This window comes from Marmota marmota, unplaced genomic scaffold, assembly GCF_001458135.2.
Source record: "Marmota marmota marmota unplaced genomic scaffold, marMar, whole genome shotgun sequence".
Classification (NCBI taxonomy): Eukaryota; Metazoa; Chordata; class Mammalia; order Rodentia; family Sciuridae; genus Marmota; species Marmota marmota.
The window spans coordinates 14,953,367-14,979,674 of NW_025999913.1; the positions used below are offsets into that span (position 1 = coordinate 14,953,367).

At 48.8% G+C, this 26,308-nt stretch overlaps 1 protein-coding gene across 7 annotated transcripts in view; it reads right to left on the reverse strand.

Annotated features, from left to right (window-relative positions):
* Nucleotides 1–5,221: 5,221 nt before the first annotated feature.
* The window catches only part of Mboat1 (membrane bound O-acyltransferase domain containing 1), a 95,484-nt gene continuing 74,397 nt past the window's right edge, over nucleotides 5,222–26,308 (reverse strand). For 6 of the 7 annotated variants that reach the window (XM_048799847.1, XM_048799845.1, XM_048799844.1 and 3 more), the window contains 6 exons: nucleotides 25,374–25,566; nucleotides 20,690–20,793; nucleotides 17,869–17,933; nucleotides 15,480–15,612; nucleotides 12,858–13,009; nucleotides 5,222–6,501 (listed from right to left, as the gene is read on the reverse strand). In XM_048799847.1, the coding sequence (XP_048655804.1) occupies nucleotides 6,375–6,501; nucleotides 12,858–13,009; nucleotides 15,480–15,612; nucleotides 17,869–17,933; nucleotides 20,690–20,793; nucleotides 25,374–25,566 (774 nt within the window). In that variant the 3' untranslated portion in view covers nucleotides 5,222–6,374. The other variant, XM_048799848.1, reaches the window with a different exon arrangement.

The following is a 26,308-nucleotide window of genomic DNA, read 5'->3' on the forward strand; positions in this document are numbered from 1 at the left end:
ATCCACGTTCTCTCCCAAATTCACCTTCACTGGGCTTCTGTCTCCCAAAATATACTGTCTAAATCCCGTGAGAACTCAAGGGGAACTCAGGCAGCAGGATACGCCCTATTCCCAGCAGGAATAATCTTAAACCTTAAACCTGGAACCTAAACTGGGAACGCCCTAAACCCGATGTTAAACCGGGAACACCCTAATCCGCCCTGGTCCTTGAGCAAGGTCAACTACATTCAATGTCACTGCAAAATGTCAGCAACATGGGGTACGCTGGCAAGGAAATTGTCATACCTACTTGGCTAATGGCTCCCAGCAGGGAGAGACAAATGGGATCAAGCCAGTCCGCCCACAAGGTAACACTGGGGATCCAAGAGCAGAACCCAGAGGTGACAGACTTCCCAGGGGGAATGGCATCTTGTACAAGGTATTCCTTTGAAAATGTAGAGGCCAGCCAGCCAACGGCTCCGTGTTTCCGCTTCCCTCTGAGACCAGGTGTTCCCTTGAATATGGCATAGCTTTGAGCTCTTTTTTGCTGTGGTAAGTGCCTGCTCAGAAAAGACAGGTCTTAGCCAGGTGTGTTGGTGCAACCCTGTAATCCCAGCAACTCAGAAGGCTAAGGCAGGAGGATCACAAGTTCAAGGCCAGCCTCAGCAACTTAGCAAGTCTCTAAGCAATATGGTGAGACCCTGTCTCAAATTAAAAAGCGAGGGGGGTTAGCAAGGCGGCTCAGTGGTTAAGCGCCTCTGAGTTAAATTTCTAGGGAAGGAAGGAGGGAGTTATGAAGGAAGGAAGGAAGTGGGGGCAGTTCTTCTGGGCAGCAGAACGAAGAACTAAGTCACAAACAGCTCTCTGCTGGAGAGGCGCTTTACCACGGGGGCAGCCACTGGCCTGAAGCAAGGGGCGCACCCAGGCTGGGGAGAGGGAAGGTACGGGTGGGCGTCATGCCGCAGAGAGCAGGAGCTAACAGGAGGTTTCATGAAGAGCAAGGGCCAGATGAGCTGTCCAGGAAGTCCCCAGCAGCAGTGTGGAGATGGCAGGGACAACGTGACAGGTGACCAGGCAGAATCTTGCCTGGCAGCTGGTGACTCTTCCAGACCAGTGCACAGGGAGGCAGGTGCAACCTGTGACTGCACTGGAGGACTTAAACCATGAGCCAAAATAAACCTTTCCTCTTTAAGTTGATTTTCTCAGGTGCTTTGTCATAGCAATGGAAAGCTGACCAGCACAACTAGTATATCTGGGGATTCTCACAGAAGGCTTAGTCAGCACAGATTTTGTTCCAATCTCTAGCTCCAACTGCCTTTTCTGTCTTACTCAGTTTGTTTTCTTTTCTCCGAACAGTAAGCAAAACTGGAATCAAGTATACCCTCTTCTAAGATTAAAAATATTTCTAAGAGGCTGGGGGTAGAGTACTTGCCTAGTGTGCACAAGGCCCTGGGTTCAATTCCCAGCACTGCAAAAATAAAAATTAAAGAAGTCTCTGTAGCCAAGAAAGAAAATTATACAACAATCAGCAGTTAAACACCTTCCTGTTCTTAAAGGCCACCCTGACCTGTCTACCCACTGACAATTCTCCTTCTCCTCAGGCCTACATTTCTGCCATCTCTTATTTGGCTCCTGAATTGTCTGTGCCTTAATTCAGCAAAGTTCCCTTGATTTCTCTGGCAATAAAGCAGGGTCCTCACAGCATACAGGGGCCACCCCAAGTCTCAGACAACCTTTGCATATCTCAAAATGCGTCAAGACTAAATAAAAGGCGGTTTAGTAATAAAATCAATGGTAGAAGGTCCAAAAGGCCTTTTCTTCACCATAATCAAACCATTTGGCTTGACCTCCACCTCACCAGGGAAAGGGAGGCCCAGAGGGCACTTCAGCTATCCACCTGGCCCCCTTCCTATTGCCCCTCTCCTTGCATGCTCAGGAAGCTCCCCGGGTAGGGCCAGCCAGTCGGCCTCTGGAAACCTAGACCAGATGAGGCTGGAGTTACTTTCACTCTAAAACTTTGTCTCTCTGAAAACCAACGTGCTTCTGCAACAGAGAGTGAGATGGACCTCAGAGTCAGCCAACCCAGGACTCAAGCCCGGCTCCCCCACTAACTAGCTGTGCAACCTCAGGCACGCTATCTGTGTTCAACAGAGTTTATGGGGGGCCTCTATTTGGGGTCTGGCTCCAGCATCAAGCCCCAGTAGACCTGACCAAATCTGAGTGGTGCCACTCGTGCTAAGGAGGCGGGGCGAGCTCCACACAGCCAGGCTTTCCTGACTACAGGAGGTGTCACTGCACCTAGTGTAATCTGGAAGTCCCTCTGCTTCATCCCTTACAAAACACAAATAAATAACCCGAATAACCTGATGCTACCCAGTCAGCTATTATTCTACTGTTTCCTTGTTTCCAAATGACAAACTCACTGTCGCCCACTGCCCACTGGGAGCTCCCATTCTATGTCGTAGAATAGAGGCTGTTTAGTGAATGAATCAGGAAAAAGAAAGACCCAGTTAGAGCTGGAACTAAATTCGTTGTCAGTTCATCTTTCAACACCTGTTACTTCCGGCCTCCACGGCTTGGTTTCCATTTCTGCAAAGAGCAGAAAATACTGCCAAGTTCCCAGAATTGGATTAGGTACTAAAAATGAAAATAGCTGTCAATGAATGCTAATTTTCTTCCTCTTAGCAGACAGTAGGTAGCCGTAACTAAGTTTAGGGAATGAGACAAAGCTCACGTGGGCTGCAACTTTTCTAGAAAATGTCTTTCCTGCTGGGCTTCATGAAGGCATCTGCGGAGCCTGGAAATCACCTCCATGGGCATGTTCAAGGTCAATGGGCAACTTCAGGGTAAGGGCAAGGCTAACTTCACCTGGACAGAGCACAGAGAGCGGTGATGCTCCTGCACTGCGTCACCTTTAAGCACTGTGAGATGCGGATGCTCCGCACTTTGCGGAAGATGAGGATAAGGCCACCAATCACTCTCCCTTTTCTGCTTGCTGGGGTTCTCCTGGCGCTCCTGTGGCACCCAGCTCTGGACGGCATCTTTCTGAGCCTACTGTGACCATGTCTTGGGCAGAGAGGGGGCCTTCAGCATCTTTTTCTTGCAGTGCATAGCAGAGTGCAAATCCCCTACCAGGCCTGACACATCTGATAAATAAGTAGATGCATTAATTAACGGATGGACTAACCAAGGAGGTTCAGGCTGTGTCAACCGGGCTGCCTGAGTGATTATTTCATATAACTTGCTTACAGAATTCCCTGAAAACACAAGCTTTTATTTCAAACCCTAATTCTGGAAAGCAGAAATGATGTTTCCCAGTGCAGAAGCAGCTCGATCAAAGCTGTCAAGCGCCATGATGCATTAAACGAATCCCCTCACTCCCTCATTCAATCGACAAACACTTACTGAATCTTCATTATGTGACAGGCACCACACTGCGTGCCAGGGGAGAGAGGAGGTTCAGCCCTGGAGCAACCACACTGTGACCGATGTTTTTAACCTTGGCTGTGGTTCCAATGTGAGGAGTCCAGAAAGACCAGGGGGACCAGCCACTCCTTGACTGACCAGTGACCTTCAGTAATGGTGGCCAAGCAGCCCTCCAATTCCGGGGCACCACCTGCTAATTCCTCTCTTCTTGACCTACTCGATTCTTCCTGCCTTTTCCTCCCTTAACCAGTCAAATTCTCAAACAGAAATGTCTACTGTTTTTTGAAATTACTGAACAATATTCTTGCTCCTTATGGAGCAGGGAAGGGTGGGGCGCGCGCGCACACGCACGCACACGCGCACACACATTAAAATAGAGCACTTCAGATTTGGCTTTGAAAGAAAATGTATTTCTTTTCCACTGAAACTCCCCAATCCAATACATTTTGATTAAGTGCACATTACATTTGGGACAACATAGAAATCTAAGGCAATAAAAACAGACCCAACCTCTTCAAACTCTGACCCTCAGTTGAAACATTTTTCTTATGGGTAAACATTCCTCAAGAGAAAAAGGGCAGGAGTCAATTGTCTCTGTACTGTCCTTTTAGTACCCACTAGAGTCACACTGAGAAGCTGGCCACCCTGCGGTCACCTCTCTTCTCATTACCAAAGTTCTTCTCTCAGAAATGAAGACACTCACGCACAGTGACACCTGACCATAAACCATACAGCCAGAAATCACACAGCGAGCTCAGGGACTCCTCTGGAGTATGCACACGTGTCCTGCCCATGGTGACTTGGACCCTTCTCACTAGTGGGCAAGATGCGCATGTTGCCTGGTCTTGCACCTCAAGGTACTCGTGTTGGAAAGACTGATCAATTCTAGGCACCCACATCCCTGGCCTGCCTGGGGTCCTCCTGGGATTGCACTGTGGAGTAGGGTTGCCCCGGGAGCCGGGTTACAGTGGAGGGCCTCCTGCCCTGGCACAGAGGCACTCCTTAGCTCACACATCCCATTATTACGTGGGCCTCTCCTGTCCCCCGGCTTCTCACCTGCTGTTCTACCTCCTCCGACCTCCATTCCGCCCGGTCTCTGCTTCCCTCCGGCCTCCGCCCACTTCTGCTCCTCCTGCCCCACCACCACTCTCCTCTGCTGGTTTGGCTTCCACCAACTGAAAATATTGGTGGGGAAGGGTGTCTGTGCTTAACACTTATTATTATTATTATTATTATTCCCTAAACAATTTAATTTTTTAAGGGACATAGGTGTTCCTGGACTTTGGATCTGAAGGGGTCCTGAGACCAACGCCCCACGGCTGCAGAGGAGGACGACTGTCCTCTCCCCCAGCGCCAGGATCGGGAAAACGCACTGAAAGGATGAGCTCATCACTTCCAGGATCCACTATCCTCAGAGAAGCAGCCGCAGGACACTGTGTGGGAAGACCCACGGCCACCGGCTGTCACGAGATGGGCTAGCAACCAAAGGTCAGCTCTACCACTAGCCCTGGCACTTAGCAAATGTCCGGTTACCAGCTTCCTCCTCTACAGAGGAAATGAACCCTACCTGCAAAACTGGGAATAAAGATCACAAATCAGACTAAAAAGAAAAACCATCCAAGTGCCTGACACGTATAGTAAAACTGATCATGCCGCAATGCCCAAATTTTAGGGAAATAAAGCCACACTGCTGAAAGGTCCTACAAAACAATAAAACTTTGTGCACATTTATTAAAACACACACACACACACACACACACACACTCCTGAATACCGGTTATTTCGAAGCAAAAAGTAAAGCTTACATTCAGAAACATTTTCTTTATACAGAAACATAGTATTTATTCAGTGAGAAACTAAACTTTTACCATTTGATTTGAACAAATTTTCTCCCCCAAGCTCTTTGATTGAAGGCACATCATTGCAGCATATATTTTGTTATTATCTTCATTATTTTCCACAATATCTAATAGCATATTTTCTTCTCCCACAGAGAACATCACCCAATAGTAGTCCCCAAAAGGAGCCACGGTACATTCATAACAAAGATAGAAAAGAAAACTAACTTTAAATTTCTGCTTTCCAATATATGATAAGTCAACTTCAACAAAGCTGGATTTAATCAGCTACAAAAATGGAAAAATGAAAAATCAGCCTGTGTGTACGTTGCGGCCACCATCATTAACACCTCCATGAAAATAGGGGAGTCAGGGATCATCTTCTGCTTCTTACCAAACTTCTAGGTAACTTTGAATTTCGTTTTAAAGGGATCATTTCTTCAAAGGGCATTCTGCTGCCTGGGATGGGGTATCGGTGTGTCCTGGGGCCATCTTGAAGCAGGTCATGGAAACGGAAATAGCAGCCCCTCCGCAGCTGTGGACACTCATGGGAGAGGTACTCATTTCCTATCTTGGCTCAGTTCAGAAAAAAACGAAGGGAAAGGGTTACATTCCTGAGGGAATGCAGCCTCTCTGAGGGCACATGAGTTCATTCAAGTTTTCAGGGGCAGTCCTCCATGACCCCTCTCCTCCAGGGTCTTCTGAGTGTAGTCACCGTATCCACAAACCAATAATGTCACACATCAAAGGGGCTGGAGCTTCTGAGGAACCGCCATGTCTGTGACATCTTCTCAGCAATCACCTTCTAACTTCCGGAGCCAATGTCCAGCCTGCGGCATCCAGAGTCCAGCAGATGAAAACCATGTCAGTAAAGCAAAGACCCGGCAGCCCAGATGGACTGTCTCCCCACCTGCAGCCACTGACAGGTCCTAGAAAATGTTAAAACAAATAGACTGCACATGGCCAATTTAACTGTACAAAAAGGCTTCATAAAAATACTCCCTGCAGTTAAAACAAACAAACAAACAAAAAGCATGTAAACATGGCCTCTAAGTCACTGGAGAGCCCTCGAGCCCTTTCATGGTCTTTCCAATGTTTTGCGATTTCACTTGTTCAGCTTTCTTGGAGGTATCAGTCTATTTTCTTCTTATTAACAGAATTTGCGGTCTGAGGCTGCCTTTGAAGATGAGCTTGTGGTTTGATTGGCAGAAAAAGTATTATCAGGAGACTTATGATGTGTAAGTAAAAGTACATGGACCTAGGAATAAAAAAAAAAAAAAGTTATACTTCAAAGGACCTACACGGGAAATACCTCCTGAGCACCTCATCTTTAGTAGGCAAGTGGAGACACTGTTTTAGAGGTGCCAAGGAGCCTACTCAGGCTGGCCCCGACCGTCCCTCAAAGCTGTGCAGAGCAAACCAACCAGCCATCTGCAGACAAACGTCATATTGCTCCATGGAATAATAAGCAGACTAAGAGAAGTAGCTCCATAAGCCATAAATCTTCAACATTCAAAATGCACAAGAACCAACTCCAACCCAATACTCTGACCTCAACACAAATATAATAAATACTTTCCCCTGTATGTTCTTCGTGAGTGTGAGGGGTTCTTCTTGTGTGTCTCATGAAGGATTCTGATTTTGAAAACTGGTCTATAATCCTGAAAATAAGTTCCATCCAAACTAATAAGAAACAAGTATTATGCTTGAGCTCTGACTTTCATTAAAAAAAAAAAAAACACATCCTTCAGCAGTGTGCACGATGTAGATGCTGATATTTATTGGGCACAGCCTATCAATAAATGTATGTACTTAGAAACAGCCCACATTAGCAGAACTGTTCCGGATCCATTTGGATGCTGGAATGAGTACTTTCTCCAGGAGAAAGGGCGGGGGTGGGGGTTGGTACCAAGGATTGAACCCAGGAGCGCTTAACCACTGAGCCACATCCCCAGCCCTTTTGATTATTTTTTAAATTCTGAAACAGGGTCTTACTAAGTTGCTTAGGGCTCGACAAATTGCCAAGGCTGGCTCTGAACTCACAATCCTCCTGCCTCAGACTACCAAGTCACTGAGATTATAGGCATGTGCCACCATGCCCAGCTCTCCAGTACCGTCTTAAGATCCAAGAGAAATAGTGTGAGAAGAAGGGGGAAACACAATGACTCATGCATCATTCTTCAGCTTTAAGCAGAACGTTAGGCACAGGAGTCACCAGAAATGCCCTCAACTGCCCCCTCCTTCAGCAGGAGGGATCTCCCTACAGTGGTTTGCAGAAGATTCAAGAGCAGGAATCGATTTTCATTCATTTAATGTTTCAATAAACATTTACTGCTTAAGATGATGAAGCATTAGCCAGGCATGATGGTGCATAATCCCAGCAGCTCAGAAGGCTGAGGAAGAAGCATTGCAAGTTCAAGGCCAGCTGCAGCAATTCAGCCAGGCCCAAGCAAATCAGTAAGAGGCTGTCTCAAAATAAACATTTTTTTCAAGAAAGGAGGGGTGGGGCTGGTAATGTAGCTCGATGATGAAGCACCCCAGGTTCAATCCCCAGGACCACACCAAAACAAGAAAAAGAAAAGTGTAGATCATTAAACTGGGATCTACAAAAAGACATAAGCTTCCACCCCCTCTCTTGGGACAATGATAACAAGACAACAATCCTTCTGTGGAATCATGGGAATTGGTTCTAGGACTCCCCAAAGGTACTGCACCTTACATGAAATAGTACAGCCTTTGCATATAACATACGCACGTACTTTGGAATACTCCAATCATCTCTGGATTACCTATAATACCTTACACAGTGTAAGTGCTATGCAAATAGTTGTTACACTACATCAGTTAGGGAGTAATGACAAGAATGGAAGTCTGTACGCATTCAGGACAGAAGCAATTTTTTTCCACCTATTTTCCATCCCCGGTTGGTTGAATCCATGGCTACCGAACCCATGGATACAGAGGACCGATTGGACATGATTAATGCTCACCTAACCAGGAGCAAAGGGTGAATAGGTACAGTAATTAATCATCTAATTTACTTCTAAGAACATTATTGAGGGTGAAAAAGGGCTCCACAGATAAACATGCTGGTTAACACATATACACTGAGGTTTTCTCAAAATGTGCTCTAGTTATAGGTAACTACAGCTTTCCAAGTCTACACACCTAAAATATACTTTGTCCGGGTGTTTTGCATTAATCTTTTATACATGGCCAAATCGGCATGGTAGCAACTATATTAGATTAAATCCAAACACCAGCCAGGCATGGTGGTGCATGCCTGCAATCCCAGCGATTTGGGAGGCTGAGGCAGTAGGATTGCTAGTTTGAGACCAGCCTTAGCAACTTAGTGAAATAAGTAAAATAAATAAAAAGGGCTAAGGATGTGGCTCAGTGATATAGCACCCCTGAGTTCAATCCCTAGTACTGCAAATATAATTAATTAAATAAATCCAAATACTTTGGCAATTAAGGGAAACAAATTTTGATTCCCTAGAGAGGTTTAGTAACCTCTTCTGAGATTCCATATTTTTCTAGGACTATAAAGAATGGGGTCCTAATGAGAATAAGATATATCCTATACTTTATAATTTTATTAATTAAAAATGAAAGACTATTTCATCCTTTTATTAAGGAAAAACTCAGCTCAACAGGCCAAGGTGCTGACCCAAATCCTCCAGATACAAAAGTGAATAAGGCACAATTTTTGCCCTCAAGGAGTCTGCCATCTGCAAAATTTCTTCCCACATTCCTACACACTGAATTTTAAAAAGCGTTATCTAATTAGAGACAATTTAATGTATGAGGATTTGGATTTTCAAAATGGTTTCACAGAAAGTTTCTTTCATAATACAGTCAAGTGGCCAGGTGCTGGCAGCGGTGCACACTTATAAATCCATCAACTTGGGAGGCTGAGGCAGGAGGATCGTGAATTCAAAGCCAGCCTCAGCAACTTAGCGAGGCCCTAAGCAACCTAGTAAGATCCTATCTCAAAATAAAATACAAAAAAGGGCTGGGGGTGAGGCTCAGTGGTTAAGCCCCCCTGGGTTCAATCTCCAGTAAAAAATAATAATAATATCAATAATAATACAGTCAAGTGTTCATTAAACTTGAGACTCACTGAAAATTTAAACGAAAAGTGTTGAGAAATTTAAAGCTGTAATTTGAGGACACTCTAGACTGAAAGCCCAACTAGACACAAACACAAAGCACAGGAGGGGCCTGAAGGCTGAGCAACGCAGGGAGGGCGTGCTGACAAACAGGTTTGCCCACAGCCTTCTTTGGTGGCCCGTGACAGCAGGGAGCCCGAGTGAGGTGCAGATCCAGAAAGCAACCGAGGCTCACTCCACTGAATGGCTGGTGATTTTGACTCTTTCATCAGATTCAAAGGTTCTCAAGAGATTCTGAAAACACGTTTTGAGGTGCAATCAATCTCCAATGGCCATGGGTACACATGAGGCTGCTGAAATTAAATGAGATGGAAGGCTCCATTCCTCAGTCATTAGCCCCATTCCAAATGCTCAATGGTCACACATGCTCGTGGCTAATACGTGGGCCATCTAATGCCCAGAGAAAAGAAGATGTCAGTTATCACAGATGCTTCTGTTGGGCTGGGCTGATGCAGACAGGGAGCTTACTCATACAGTATGGATTACACGTATTATCATACATGCCAGATAACTTTAGGTCACATCAACTCGAATGGACCAATTTGGAAAAATATTTTGTTTTATCCTCCACAAAGGTGTTTTAAAATGCATTTTAGATTATTTTTTTTTGAAGCAATGGAAAGCTGCTTGACAACAATTGGATTCCACCTAAGTGCCGGAATTAGCATGCGCTTTAGTTGGTTAAATGCATGTTATCATAAACATGTCTTAACTTACTTTGATCTGCAAGCAGCAATTTGCTTCCAAAATAGCTTCTCCTCAACAAATTTTTAGTGATTACACTGCTGATCTTGCCATTAAAGGAACTTTGAGTCTGAAACGCAGAGCTGATTCTGGGTTGCTGTGTGAGTTTTATTCCACGCACCCTCTCTGGGTCTCCACTTCCTCACGGGATGAATGGGGAGACTGCTAACCGATCCCTCTCTCTCCCAGACACCTGTGCGCATTTTAAATTCTCTGATCTGCGCACATCCCTGTTTCTCAGGAGTTCAAGGTCTGAAGCTTCCTGCTTCCCCAGGGGCCTCTCCATGCCTTTCCGACCTCAGAGGCACAGCCCAGAGCCCTGCCTCACGGGCCCCAGGGCCCAGCTGAAAGGCCACTTCCGCCCAGAGCTGCCCTCTGCCCCAGGGAGGGTCAGATTCCTGTAGAGAGACTCCTGAATCTGTGTCTCAGGGTGTGTTTATAATTTGTCACCCTTATCTCTCTCTCCCATCGGGCTGTCACCTCCGTGGGAGCAGGAATGACCTGTCCACTGCGCAACGTCCAGCGCGCTGTAGGGATCCAATGAGACTCGGGGAACACACAGTTTTGCTGTAACATGACAAACATATTCCAGGAAAATCTCGTGATTAGAATTCGGGGGCTCCTGGGGGCAGGGGGTCCTGTCCTAGAGGCAGACAACTCCACACCTAGGAGATTCAGGGACCTGGAGGCTAAGCAAGACAGACCCACAGACCCACACCCATGGCGACGTCCTGGGCAGCCCAGGCCTAGAGCCGCACACGCTTCAGAAACTAACAACGCAAAGGCAAAGAAAAAAAAAATGCCTGCTTAATCCAGGGCCCTGACAAGGACACGGAAAGGGAGGCTGGGACAGGGGGCGGCCCCAAGGAAGGGACAGGGGCTACAGCAAGCTGAGGGCAGAGGGCGGAGCCTGGGGGGGTGGTCTCTGGGGGAGCCTGGGGGCGTGGTCTCCGGGGGAGCCTGGGGAAGGGGTGCTCAAGTCAAGTTTCCTCCTGCAGAGCCAACGAGGCTCCTCCTGCTGCAGCGGCTGAACTGAGGGCTCTGGTTTGTGGGGGCCGGGACTCTTCCTGCTCCCGTGGCATCCCAGGAACACTGTGCATGACCAGCACGACTTCCACGTCACCCAGTGTGACTGCTCATCACCTGATATACCGTGGAAACACACGTAGCAGAACAGACCTCATTGATGAGTGTGTATAGTTCCCTCCACCTTCATTTCCTATTATCTTAAGAAAATCCTCTTAATTATGGATATTGACACACATAGTGGACAGGAAAAGATTCAATCCATTCCTAACCAGTCCGGGGAACCCTCAGCTCACAAATAAGGTGTGTTTATGCAGGATCTGTGTCTGCAGAAACAAATGGAAAACAGGCAGACAGAGGAACAGGAGAAAGGGGTAGAGATTTGTCATGTGCACTGTGCATGGGGTCACGAGAAGAAAGCCAAGGGCCAGATGGCTGAAGATTAAACATCCTCTCACCACCGGGGAGGGAAGGGTGGAAGTTGTGGGCAGCTCCTGAGGGAGAACCAATGACTTAGGGGAGAACAGGCCGGAATGACGGGCAACCACCTGGGACAAAGGCTGCCGGGGTGCTGGATGCATGTCAGTTTTTCTTGCAAATTATTCTTCTTTAGAGTCCAGCCTTTAAATAAATAGGAGAATTTCAGAGAAAGTCCCTTATTGCACTTCAGGAGGAAAAATAAGGGCAAGAGACTGGGGCCGGGTGGGGGGATGAGACCTTGGCCCCCCTTTAGTTCAAAGCATTCTGCATGACAAGGCATCAAAACTTGAGGTGTCATTTCCTGAGCCCTGACGACTGCACTGTGTCTCTTTTTTCGAAGTCACTTTCCTTTGTAACCGTACTATGTTCAAAACGGAACCTGGAAAAGCCTGTGCTGCTCACCAGATAATGAAGCTACATTTACTGAATTCAAGCCATAGGTCCTGGCCTGGGCCCTCTGCAAATCCTCCTGGTTCAATTCTAAGGACAGTCCCAACCACCACACTGGCGGTGGATTCTACTCTTAGCTACTTTCACGGTGAGGCGACACAGGAAGTTTCCAAAGCTCTGGGCCCAACCATTTCACAGTAGTGGGAAAACCCAACTAATCAAACATCAATGTACAACAATAAAAGGAAGCAGTGCATTTGCAGCGCAGGTGTTTGAGGAGGAGGGTCTGACTCGGGAACCTCTCACACCTCTGGTGGGAGCCTCCCTCTGGACCCTAAATCCCACACACCCCTCTCCACCACGTGCATCAGGAGAACAAACCCCCATGCACACCCCGCAGAGTCAGCACCTCATGAAGGACACAGAGCGCTGCTACAGACCATGCAAAGGAGCCCACCTGGGCCCAGCTCCGGCCTTCTGACCCCCACTGTGGCCAGGGAGAGCAGCAGAGGCAGAATCTCTAACCTGGATCAGTCCCTTTGCCCCTCACTGCTTGGAGCGCCCCTCATTGGCACCAGGAACACTGAGGTGTTCCCTGGAACCTCCCCGCAGGTGCTGATGGTGTGTGTTGGGATCCTGGGGCAGGCGCCTCCTCTGAAGGTCCGTGGGCATCTTTCACTCCGCGGTCCCATTTGGGAATTCTTGGTACAGTCTCACTATGCTGATGGGACCTACCCGGCTCTAAGGCCACCACAGACAACAGAGCAGTCGGCCAGGCGGCAGCAGAGGGCAGGGAACTCACGTGTACAAGCTGAGGGCAGGCTCCGCGGCCAACATGACGAACGGCGCCACCGTGTACGAGACGGCCAGCTGAGTGACAGCCCAGGTCACCAGGTCATACACACACTTGAGAGCTTTGGAAGAAAGGAAGTGATGTCTGCAGTTGTTCCTTACCTGAAAGTCAAGCAGGGCAGGGGGCGGGTGAGAGACAGATCACCAACCTCCAGAGTTCTCCTTCCCCCTGAAAATACCAGGGTGGCTTTCCTTACTGACAAAAAGTAATACAGGTTCACTGTAGAAAAACATTTAAGAAACAACTAAGAAAAAAAAAAGACTTTTTTTTTTAACATCTTCCTAAGAAAAAAAGCACTGTTTAAAAATTTGGCACATAGCTGGGTGCAGCGGCACGCGCCTGTAATCCCAGTGGCTCTGGAGGCTGAGGCAAGAGGATTGCAAGTTTGAGCCCAGCCTCATTTAGCAAGGCCCTGAGCAACCTGTCTCAAAATAAAATGTTAAAAAAGGGCTGGGGATGTGACTTAGTGGTTAAGCACCCCTGGATTCGATCCACAATACCCCCTCAAAAAAAAAAAAAAAGGCACAACAGCCCTCCAAAGCGTTTTCTGTTTCTATGTATCACACTTATATTCTTAATGGCACTCATATTAACTATCTCTCATGGACTTTTTCATTTAATTACCTACCAAGGACTTTTTCCCATGTCAGTAAATACTCCATCATAATTTTAAGTGAATTGTGGAAGTTAGCTTGTCTTCTCACCTCCTGGTTTGCTATCACAAACAGCTCTGTGACGCATTCCCTAGTCAATAAATCTCTACGCTGTCCCCTAAGTGTTTCCTTTGGGTGACGGTGAAACAAACAACGTCACTCTTCCTAACTGTAAGCACAGCTCCCACGCCTGGGCCAAGAGCCGACCAAGGTATCATCTTTGTTCCTATCGTACAGAGAAAGACATTCAGACAGCTCCCTGACGTGGGAAAGGCTGTCGGAGGGTGCGCTCACTGCCACTCCTCAGACACTGTGACTGGTGTGCCTCCGGAGGGACATCTCCTCTCCAGATTGCTGAGGACGGGAACCGGCTGACAGGCAGTGCAGCCCACAGGAGGGGGCTCAGGCCTGGGGCTGCCTGGGAGCCAGGCCCCCCGAGTTCTCCAGGACAGAGCCCAGGCTGGGCGTCTGTGGGACACTGTCAGGTGGCTCCCCCAGGCCTCAGACTTCTTGACTGTTGAGTTCAATCTCCTTCTAGAAAAGACGGACGCTCTGCTCCATGAACCCTCCGTCTCCCCGCCACCACCTGAAGGTGAGAGACATTTCCAAGCCCCCGAAAGAAAAGCTCTCTGGCTGTCCTGCATAAACAGAGCTTCATTATGAACGGGAGAGAAGAAACCGTCTGCCCTGCTGGTCGTGAACTAGCAGGTGCAATAAGCATTTAGTTTGAAAAGTATTTTAATCAGCAAACAGCATTCAGCCCTCTGCCTGGTCTGCATGTGGACCCCGGCACGCTTCTGCCCAGTGGAGGCAGGAATTCCTCAGGGGAATGTCGGGTTCACTGGGATAACTCGGTACCTACGACGCTCACTGGCCCGTGTGTGGCTCCTGACAGATTCACAGAACGAATGAATTGAAGGAGTGAATACACGGGGCTCTGAAATCCACACCTAAAGTCGACTGCGACAAGTGTCATTTAAAACTCCTGGCGTCTGAACTAAGGAAGACCACCACCACCATCAAGGGCTGAGACTAAACCAAATCCATCACCCCGTATTTGGCCACGGAAGCACTTGGAATTGCGATTACTTCTATGTACGTTCATCTTCTTGGAAGACGATCACATTTTTCACTCCTTTAAGTCCTGGCTTTCTAACAAGCGAGTGGCAGGAACAACCGAGGACAAACTAGAGGCTCCTCAAACAAAACAAAACAAAACAAAAAACCCACAAGAATTCAATTTGTGAAGTTCACAAATAATTTTACACAAAATTAACTGGATCCGACTTGAGACCATAAGAGGTGAGGTTGGTCCCCGAGGGCACAGCTCCTGTCCTGCGAGTTCTCTCTAGACTTGGGATAATAAAACGTTAAATTAGGGGCCGGGGTTATAGCTCAGCAGCAGGGCGCTTTTCTTGCACTGTGAGGCACTGGGTATAAGCCTCAGCACCGCATAAGAACAAACAAATAAATAAGTAAATAAAATAAATATATTGTGTCCATCTTTAAAAAAATGTTAAATTAAGCAGGACATAACCAAACTGAAGTCCTACAGAGCCCACATTCATTAACAATCATCAACGTCTATAACTGGTAGACTGTGTCTTCGCAGGCTTTAATAATTAAAATGTGTTCATCTCTTAAGGTAATAAACATTGCTCCTAAAATTCCTTTTGTTTTACAAAAACCCTCTGTAAATGACACAGAAATAAAATGGTTGTCTTTGTAGTGATCACAGGTTCACGTACACGGAAGTATTTCTCTAATAGGAAGATTTTTGTCTGTTGTTTGATTTTTCAAAATATCATTCCCACTGTCCCTCTCAGCCCCCCAATTCCTGCCAGGACCTAAAGGATACCAACAAAGACCCAAGCACCGGATGGCTGAAGGGAAGACCCCACACCCGGAGGCAGCTTACCGCCCGAGCTGCTAACGTGATGAGGACTCCAGTTAGGAAGGTGAAGTAGTATCCGGGGTAGACGCCATGCCAGAGGGCGGAGAGGATGAAGGTCAGCACCGTCGGGCACCAGGGAACCCGCTCATAGCACACGCTGCGAAGACAGGAAGGAACAGTGAAGGGCAAGCATGCGGAGCCTGCCCCTGCCCTCCCCTGCCCTGCCCCTGCCCTACACCTGCCCCTCTTTAGAGCAGGCCCTGCAGAAGCCATTTCTGATGGGCACCGGCCTCGGGCTGTCTAGGGTCTTGCTATGAAACCACAAAGCCTGTGCTGCTCTGGGGTCCCTTGAGCCCCACCAGACAAATGACCACACCTCGGCCTTGGCAGATGTGATCAATGTCCAGCCTCCACAGACTACACGGCCTGGGCCCGTCGCGCCCTGATGAAGGCCTGAGCAAGATTCCTGCCTAACAGGAGCTGTTTCCAACCGTGGCCTCATATCTAGGGGGACTTGAGTGAGGGCCACTGCACTGAAAATTTTGGAATCGGCGAAGGGTCCTGAGAAATGGATGTCCTCACTCAAATCTTTCCTGGACAAGGACTCGGGCACAAAAATCAGAGTGCCAGTCACATGACCTGCTCAGGCCTCACTTGTCTATTGGATTTTGACTCAGGATTCTGCCTTGAAGAGTGACATGGGTTAAGTATCCCAAGAGGTGTTTTGCATTCCGCATGCTTGCAGATTTTAGAACACCTGCATATCCATAATGAGCCATCTTGGGAGTGGACCCAAGTCAAAGGCACACGTTTGTCTGCTTCATAGACACCTTACACGCATACCCTGAAGGTGATTCCATACAATATTTTCAATGTACCAGTGTTTTGACTGAAACCTGTCACTTGAGGTTAGGTGTGGAATGTTCCACTGTGACATCGTGTTCATGTTCAAAGTGTGTCAGGTTTTGGAGCATTTCAGATTTCAGATTTTTAGGTTAAGGATATTGTGAGGATCTAGAAAATGTCAACAAAGACTGTGGAGACCTTTGGCTCTTAGGCTGTTTATGAAATCAAAATGATAGGGGATTCCCCCCAAACCTAGTCTACAAAGAGCCAATGGCCCTCTAAGGATGCCACTGCACAGTGGATCCAAAGAGGACCAAATAAAAGTGGAACAGAAATCCAGTTATCACCAGCCCCTCACTGCTGATTCAGAAGCAACTGATTTACACCCAAACCAAGGATTATGGCTGCCTCTTCATCAGAGGAGAGAGAAGGCATTTAGGGAGATAAACGCAAGACCAAGACCCCATTTGTAATGTTTTCGGTTTTGTTTTGTTTTTTTCCCTGAAATAAGTAGTAGGCCCAGTACAGTATATATTTGTTTCTTACTCTTTGAATCTCCTCTTTTAAGAGTGAAACATTTTATTGCCAAAAATTTTGAAGCACTGTTGTCAAAGTTTTATGTACACACATGTACCCTTAGTCATCTCAGTCATCTCTCAGCTCCTGATGGAGACTCTTAGCCCAGGGGACTGCCACCCATAGACAGACGGAGTGTGTGTGATGATCCTGTGCAATGCTGACAGACAGCCATCTCGCTAAAGCCAGGCTTTCAAAGCCTGCACCTGCTTTCAGAAGACGTCACCTGAGCACCTGGGACGTCACCGTCTCTCCTCTTGCCCCAGGTTTTGACCAATGCAAGAAGTCACACATCAGAAAGAGGGGATCTGTTGGAAGGCAATGTCTGTGCACTCCCACTAGGGCAGTTTCCTGCTCCAACATATCATTAGTGAATAAGAAGAAGAAGAAGAAGAAGAAGAAATGCTTCTCATTTTGAAACAAAACAAAAGGATAGAGAAATCACACAAAGATGCAAATTTTAAAAAGCATAAACGTGTGGGCCACCATAAAGCTTTCAATGCGAGGGATGAGCAGAGCAAGCATCAGGGCTTTGATGCTGATATGCCCTTCCTTACCCCCGACAGACTGTCCTTAAGGTAACAGCAGCACAGCACAGAGGTCAAGAGCCTGGTCCTGCAGACAGACCATTTGGGCTCAAACTTGTCACTCATTAGCTGCGTGACTTGGGTGAGTTGCATAACCTCTCTGTGCTTCACTTTCCTCATCTGTAAAGTGGGGCTAATGATCAACATCTTATGAAGCTAATTTGTGGGATAAATGACTGGCACACAGTAATGACAGTAGCAGGAGATAAAATAAATGTTACATGGTGACCTTCTCAAATCACCGCATTTCGACTTTTTTTTTTTTTCATTTACAGGGCATAGATATTAACACAGAACAAAAGGGTCAGATGACATTACTACCCAGATGACGGCCGATGGCCTGGGATGTCCCTCAAAGCATGCCCCAGTGTCCCGAGTCAGGAGCCTGCTTCTGATTTCCTTACCACTTCAGCCACGCAGCCGTCTGGATGTTCCAGTTCTCCAAGTACATTTTGAAACTCGTGGCAGTCTAGAGAGAAGAAAATCACACCTATCATTAGCTGCAAAAATACCAAGTCTCGGAAAGTCCTCTCCAGAATTTCCCGGGCGGCACAGCGAGTGTGGTATTTCACAATGACGGTCTCAGGCAAGAGCCGCGGGGCTGAAGCATCCACGCAGGAACACTTCCTGGTGTTTATAAGATCAACCTGGCAACTAAACCTTGGCTTCAAAGTCTGAATTCTTCTCCACACTTATTTTCAAATTATAGGAAAACCGAAGGAACATTTTGTGGATTTCCCTTCCTCTCTGATTAAAAAAAAATTTTTTTAAGTCATCTGAATCTTAAAAGTAGAATATTCCACAAAGAAAGTTCACCGGAGGAAAAGTGCGATCCTGTGAGTTTAATGCCTTTAGGGAGACAGTTTAAATGTAATTGTCATCTTTGCATTTGGGGCCACGTACAAACCAGGTCACTCTTGGCGGTCGATTCTATAAAGAGCTACAAGAGTCGAGAAGCTTCTAGCTGGGTCTGCCAGAGTAAGAGGCTTTAGATCACAATAAGGAAATGTCACGGCAATGATGAAAGCCAATCCACCTCCGGGGGAGAGATGTCCCCAAATTAACTGTCAACTGGGTCTTCTCATTACAATATGGATATTGTGGTACCAAAGGCCAGGGCTAAAAAGCACGGAGCACACGTAGGAGGACCATGATTCCTGGCGCCGGCGGAAGTCGGGGCGCCATGTCTTCCTGCTGAAGTTTATTAACCACAAGAAAATCCTAGTAGGCCACACAGGGGCCTGGTGACACATACCAGGAAGGGAGCGAGCAGGCAGTGAAAGGGGAGAGGAAGACAGATGGATTGATCACAGGCGTACAGCTAGATTTGTATGATTTTTACTTTAAAACACTAAGGGGTTTGGCTCACCCATTTTTCTAGGGCACAGCCTCAAGGGACCGTGACTGCGCCAGGCTGCCATGTTCTTCTTCAGCCCCTCGCCCTGTATCTGATACCAAGGCGACGCCGCCTCTCTCCTCTGGTTTCCTTTTATAATAAACACATGACTGATAATGTGGGCCCTGAACACACACCCACTGAGAGGCCGACCCTCTGGGGCACCGTGGGCACACTGGTGGGCAGCCAGGAGGGAGGGGAGCCCTCCGAAGGACAGTTGCCCAAGCTCCAGGGGGTCCCTGAGCGCAGAGGAGAGAAGAAGTTCAGAAGTGGACAAGGGAGAAACGTCGCTCCTCCAGAACCCCTCTTACGTCATCTAAATAGAAAGGAGATGACACAGACGGCCCCCAGGGCCTGTCCAAACATGGGACAGTCGTTGTGAAGGCTGGAACTCTGCTTCCGAGCTCCCGGGAGGCAACCCACAGGCAAGGCTGCCTTCCTCTCTCAGGAGCAGCGCTGGGTCCCGGCTTGTCTTACCGAGTGTGCCCAGGCGCTCCGCCCACAGGGGCCCCGGGCCTCTAGCACTATCCGGGAATGAGGGGTTTGTCCCTGGTGGGCACTCAGAAGCATTGGTTGGCTCTGGCGTGAGTCAGGACACTGTGAACCTGAGTTGACTGTGTGCGGCCATGTGGTTGGACGACAGGTACGAGTGTGTCTCCTGCTTCCTAAAAATACATAGATGGATAAGCAGAAAAGAGCAGAACGAGGAAGAGGAGGAGGAGGAGGAGACAAAGAAGGAGAAGAAAATAAAAACCCAGTCCTTCCCCTAAGCCCCTCTGTTCTGTGGGGTGGAGGGCCGTCCTTGCCTTGGGGGGCTTTCCTGAGTCCCCGGGAAGGAGAGGCACCCCCCTCTCCTCCTGGCCCAGCTTCCGCGGGGGTGGAAGGCCACCCATCTCCCCACGTCCCTGACCTCCTGCACCCCACCACGACCCCTCTGCCCACTCTCTCCCCTGGCACTGTGCCTGCCCTGGTGGCAGGAAACTGAGCCCAGCAGAGGACAGGAGCCACCTGGCTAGGGACATGGAGTTGGGTGTGCTGAGAACACGCCAGCCGGGAGGAGGGAAGGCCCTGGGCTGGCCCCGCTGACCACCCTCTCGCTAACAGAGCAAAGAAAACCACAAGTGGGGCGGCCAGGGACGCCATGTGTGAGGAGCAATTTGTGCAAACCCTTGCGGTCCAGAATAAAGACCCGGGAAGCAGAACCACACAGATCCAGCAGCCCGGAAGCTGGACATCACGACGATTCTTCTTCTTCTTCTTCTTTTTTTTTTCCTTAATAATGTTATTGTATCTTTTAGACCTTTATTTTATTTATTTATTTTTATGTGGTGCTGCAGATGGAACCCAATGCCTCACACATGCAAGGCGAGCGCTCTGCCGCTGAGCCACCACCGCCGCCCACGACAATCCTCCTTAAAGGAAAACAAGGACAACTGTTTCCAAAGGATTCGCAGGAAACACTTGCCATATTGACACAGCAGCTTCTGGTTCTGCACTCCACTGAAGCAAGCAGGATGTAAGCTAGAGAACAGGACAGTGCCCTCCCAGCCAAAAGGACAGCAATGTCAACAGCAGAGAGGTTCTCCTGGCCCTTTTCCAGAGTTTGGTGTCGTCCTTCCTTGAAGCATTAAAGCTATCAAGAAGGCGGGATCTTTAAAGGAACAAGGGCGGGAATCAGAGATGCAAAATGTCCAGGGGCTGCAGGACCTGGCCTTCCCCAGAGCGGCTTCCCCTGGTCATCTGCTGAGGAACGTCAGGGAAACCACACTCAGGGCAGACCACCTGCCCCGGCTGTTGCATGCAGCGGCGAAACGTGGGGGACCACTCACCTCTATTTTCCAGATGTTCAGGTTGGACAGCAGATCCCAGCAGCACCTGCCGTCCTTATCCATGCCACTGAACCCAAAGCCAGCCGCATTGTTCACCGCATCAGCTGTGGGTTTAGAACAATAAGTCAGGGCTCGGAACGACAGTCACATGCTGCTAGAAGATTTATCTAACTGGGCATGGAGAGATGGTGCTAGCTCCTGGGGAAAGGAACCAAAAAATTCAAAGGATCTGGTATCATGAACCAGAAGAATCCAGCTGGCTGTTTGGTGACCTTGATTTTCATTCACTCGTCCCCTAGCACCCAGGGAGACCTGCAAAGAAGAAAGACACTGGAGGCTCAGAGATGGTGAACTCAAGGATGAATTCAAGGCCCAGGCTGGCCTGGAACTTGCTATCCTCCTGCTTTGGCCTCCCAAGCAGCTGGGATTATAGGTGTGCACCACCACACCTGGCTGCCATTATTATCACCAGAGAGAAGATCCGAAATATCGACATGAACAGCAGGATCTACTGGCCAATAGATGTGCGTGAGAAAGAGACACAAGGACACCTGCGCTCAGAATAGAGATGGGCATAAACGTGGGACCCAGCAGAGCACCAAAGCTGTCACTAAAACCAGCCGGGCACAGACTGGGGGATGCTCTAACCAAGTGTTTCTGAGACCCACTAAGACCTGACGAACTCAACACACCCTCAGCACAATGACCAAGAAGCTAATTTTCTCTTTTCATTTATCTTGTTTCAAATTTTGTTAGAATCCTTTAAGAAAATAATCAATTAAACTAATTAAGTCCCAGCACTGTAGAGTCTTAGACCTGGAGGAGAGTGTGGAGAAATCCTCCCTCTAAGAGTTCATGTCCAAACCAAGATGGCGGCAGAAGAGCCGTCCAAAGAGAGCCACCTGTCCTGGGCTGGGGTGCGGCTCCGTGGTGGAGCGCCGGCCTCTCCTGTGCCAGACCTGGGTTCCACCCCTGCACTGAGACAAACAAAACCCTCTTCTGCGCTTCCTCCACTCTGGGCACAGCTGGTGACCCCATGGTGCTCCCTCTCAGTCTCGGCCCACTGTAAAGTGATTGGCTTCCTTTTAGAAGAAAGGAGGAAGGAGCGTTGAGTCTTTCTGTATCATCCTCCCAGATGACCAAGAGTCAAAGAGAAAGACAAAATGAGAGAGTGTCAGAAGGCGTCTGCGGTTCTACCCGCATGGAGACAGGCTTGTGACCAACAGAGGTGAGCTACACAGGAGAGAGCCCTTGAGGCCACGTGGACACTGAGACCAGAGCTGGCTACCTGCGGCTGGCCCGCGCAGTGATCCCTGAACTCCTGCTGCCACCCCCAACGCTGGTCAGACTGAAAGAACAGGACAGTGACCGACAGCTCCCGACATCCCGGGACTGGGCAGCCACAGCTGCTCAGCGTTTCTCCAGTCCTCACAACCGTCTTAGAGGTGGCCAAGGGCAGGGTCGGCTGTGTGCTGTGTGCCCGGCCCCGGGAGAGCCGTCTGCTTCTCGGAACCCATTCCCTATGTAGAAAATGGATACACTAATGGCACCGATCCTAAGAGGCTGTTGAAAGGATTAAATGAAAATGAGTGTGTGGAGTGCGGAGAGCGGAGCCTGGCCCAAGGCAGCCCACAAGAAACCCTGGCTGCCGTGTTCTTCCTGCAGTGCCGGGTGGAACCCAGGGCCCTGCACGTGCCAGGCCAGTCCCCTACTGTGAGCTAGGCCCCCGGCCCTTTTTATCATATATTTTGAGACAGTGTCTCATTAAGTGGCCCAGGCTGGCCTTGAACTTGCCATCCTCCTGCCTTGGCCTCCCAAGCGGCTGGGATGACAGGTGGGCACCACCACGCCCGGCTGCCATTGTTATCACCGGCATGGCCGCCTCTCAGCAGGCTATGAAGGGGCCTGAGGTTAGTGTTAAGTGAACGTTAAGACCACTCGGAGGGGAACGATGCCGGAATCCAAATGCTGCAGCTCTGACGGCACAACCTGATCAGCTGAGAGCCACTTTGAAGAGCAAGTGGTGAGCGACTCCAAGTCCTGACTCTCAGAACCTCCACCTCTGAAACAAGGTCCAAAGTCCCCACTCTGTGGTAGATTCTCTGGGACACCTTTGTGTCCCATAGCAGTCAGAGGTAGTGAGTACCCGGGTCCAAAACTAACTTCCTTGGGTTGTGCGAGGCTCTGACCTATTATTTCCGATACATTCATTTCAACACCCTTGTATCGGAGTTTGGATCCTTAGAACACAGCCTGGGCTGGAATTGAGGCTCTCTAATTAGCACTAATGCCAGGAGGGGGAGAATAACCAAAATTGGATGCTAAGTCCAAAGAAAATAATTTTATTATTTCAACATCAACAGTAACTAGAGCTAGTGAGGCTCGGCTGAGATGCATCGTGAGCTGAGGCCAGCTTGAAGGATCAAATTCATAATCACCTATAATTAGTACATCAATTATATGTAAATGGCGTTTTAAAGAGCTGGCTCAAACAATTATTCGGTTAAGCGGTTTAAATATTCCCTGAGACACTCTTTATTGCTTCTTTATTCATAAATAATACAAAGGTTAATTTCAGACCAGCCTGAGCTCCAGCCTGAGCCGAAACAAACTTCAAACTGAGGCGACAGAAACCAATGAGGCGTTCCTACAAAGCACCCAGAACAAGATCAAGAGAGGGTGGGGGGCTGGGAAAGGGGGGGTCCACAGGGAGGCTTCTCCAGGACGGGTCCTCCCTGTGGGGCGCTCTCCGAGCTGGAGGATGCGGGCGCCCCTGCTGCCTGTCACCCCAGGTCCTGCTGGACAGCCGGGCTCAAGCTGGACTTTCCCTCGGAGGCCACAGGATGGCCCTTCTTCCCTCCTCTCGGCTCCAGGCCCGGTAGGAAACAGGAGCAGAAGGAAAGGAGAAAGGGAGAGGGGAGGATGGGGGGAGGAGGGAGAAGGAGGAAAGGGCTGCGCATGTGCCCACGTGTACTCAGGTTAAAGAGAACCATTAACTGTTGTGCGGAGAAAACCATACCCAGTGTGGCAAGCGGGTTCCCATCCTGAGTAGGTCTAACACCTGGCCACGAAAGAAAGCCTCATTTCTAAACAGTAAAGCAATAGCAGGCCGGGCCTGGGGCACACACCTGGAATCCCAGTGGCCTGGGAGGCTGAGGCAGGAGGATCACAGCCTCAGCCACTTAGGGAGGCTCCAAGCAACTCAGTGAGACCCTGTCTCTAAATAAAGTATAAAAGGGGCTGGGAATGTGGCTCAGTGGTCACGTGTCCCTGAGTTCAATCTCTAATACCAAAAAAAAAAAAAAGCAATAGCAGAAGGAGGAATGAGACAAAGTCTTCCCCACGCCCCATGCATAAGGATCATGGTCTCTGGGCCCTGATAGCCCTTGGGCATGTCCACGGTCCCCCAGGTCGTCTCAGTCTTGAGGGAGGGAAAGCGTCTCACCCAGCTTAGAATTCCTCCCAGCCCAAAGCCTGGTGCTCACCAAAACTCCCCGAGTTAAACTGAACGTAATCAGAAACAAAATGCCCAGCATTGTGGATTTTAGAAGATCTCTGCCTCAGACCTCTCCGGTCAAACGGAACAGGAGTGCCGCAAGGCATGGGTACATGGGCCCATACGATAATCTGGACTGGGAAGAAATAGGAAGTTGGGGTTGAATGGGTACAGGGTTTCCACCTGGAGATGAAAAAGCTCTGGAGACGATGGCAGAACAACCTCGTGGACATACTTCGTGCCACTGAATTGTACACTTAACGGTGGTTGAAACAGTGAACTTTGTATTACGTCTATTTCACCACAATTAAATAACAGCAAATGGGCAGGTACAGTGGGTGGCCCATGCCTGCAATCTCAGCAACTTGGGAGGCTGAGGTGGGAAGATCATAGATTCAAGACCAACCTCCATAATTTAGGGAGACCCAACCTCAAAAATTTTTCAAAAACCAGGTGCAGTGGTATACACCTGTAATCCCAGCAGCCCAGGAGGCTGAGGCAGGAGGATAGCAAGCTTGAGGCCAGCCTCAGCAAATTAGTGAGGCCCCAAGCAACTCAGAGAGACCCTATCTCTAAATAAAATACAAAAAAAAAAAAAAGCTGGGGATATGGCTCAGTGATTGAATGCCCCTGAATTCAATCCCCAGTACCCACCCCCCCCAAAAAAAGTTTAATACTGACCAAGTTACTCCACAGGGTGGAAAAAAGTGTGATAAAACCAAATAAAATTGAACATTCTACCTTAAACAGTGGAAAAACTTGAAATTGGTGTCAACTGATTATAAAACTAACTTTCTTAAGGCAGTGAGCCTGAATTAGCAGGTGTGAGGTAAGATGGACTCAGCAGGCCTCCTGGGTTGCACAGCATCCAGAAGACCAGAGGGAAATCAGACCACTCTGGGATTTTCCCTGACTCTCCTCCGTGTTCAATGGCCAAGTGTGAGCGGTGGAAGCCTGAGTGTCCCAGTTCTGACGTCTGTTCATAGCACTAGGTTTAACAGCAGCCAGGACAGGCTGTCCCCCTATCGTGATGGCTGGGCTTATGGCGGGAGGAGGAGATGAGTGCTGTGTTGGAAAGTCAAAAATGACCCTGGCTCAAGAGCCTCCGGTTACGGGCTGGACTGGTTCTGAACCCAAAAAACTGTCTGGCTGAGCCGTCCAGGGAGCAGGCCCTTCCCGCGAACTTACCCAACGTCCACGCAAAATAATACTTGGGCTTTGAGGCTTGCATGACCACATACAGGTAGCAGAGACGCGTCGGGAAGTCCGCCTTCTGGACAAACCAGTCCTCGGCAAGGCAGGTGACCGGGAAGGTCTTGGTGAGCGTCAGGAACAGAAGGAGAGATACCAGCGTGACACACAACTTGTGCATCACAGCTCCCTAGAAACGGGGGGAACCAGTGTGAGCACTTGGAAGACTCAGGCATGGAGGGCAACTTCAGCAAGAGCACGTGGACAGGGTGCTGCCCTGACACTGGCCACGGAGGACCCACGTGTCCAGCACGGACGACAACCTCCTTCAGCGTATTCACCAACAAAGGGCAGGTGGTTTTATTATCCACAACATCAGATTGAAGGACAGCATTGCAGGGTGACAATTTCCCATCAGAAAGAAACAACCCTTTGCCTTCTGCTTTTATAACCTTCAGAACCCAGGAAATGGGCTTGAATTCCCAGCAAGAAGGACAGAGGCTTAGGGTCAGCGGAGTCTAGGCAAGGGAGAGGACACCTGAGCCAGTGTGTGGGCAGGTGATGGACAGCATTAGCCTCCCAGGGGGCTCAGGCATAGTCCCTTCTAGAATCAAGTCACACTGACTTTTTAATTCCTTTCAACAGAATGATGTTGCCCAGTCTCTCTGACATTCCAGGAAATGTCATTCTGGAGATCTATAGTTTCCAACTTCATAGAAATGGACTTTTATTTGCAGTATGGCATACTGAGAGCACGTCCCCAGGGGGTGGCCCGGGTGGAAGTGAATGGGTATGTACTAGGTCCCGGGAACAGAGCCTGACTCCCAGCTAAGTCCTCCAACACTGAGAACCCCTGCAGATAAACACCAATAATGGCATTTTAAACCAATGTGAGAAAAGTTACTGGCCAAGCTCTCTGGTAAATTGTTCAC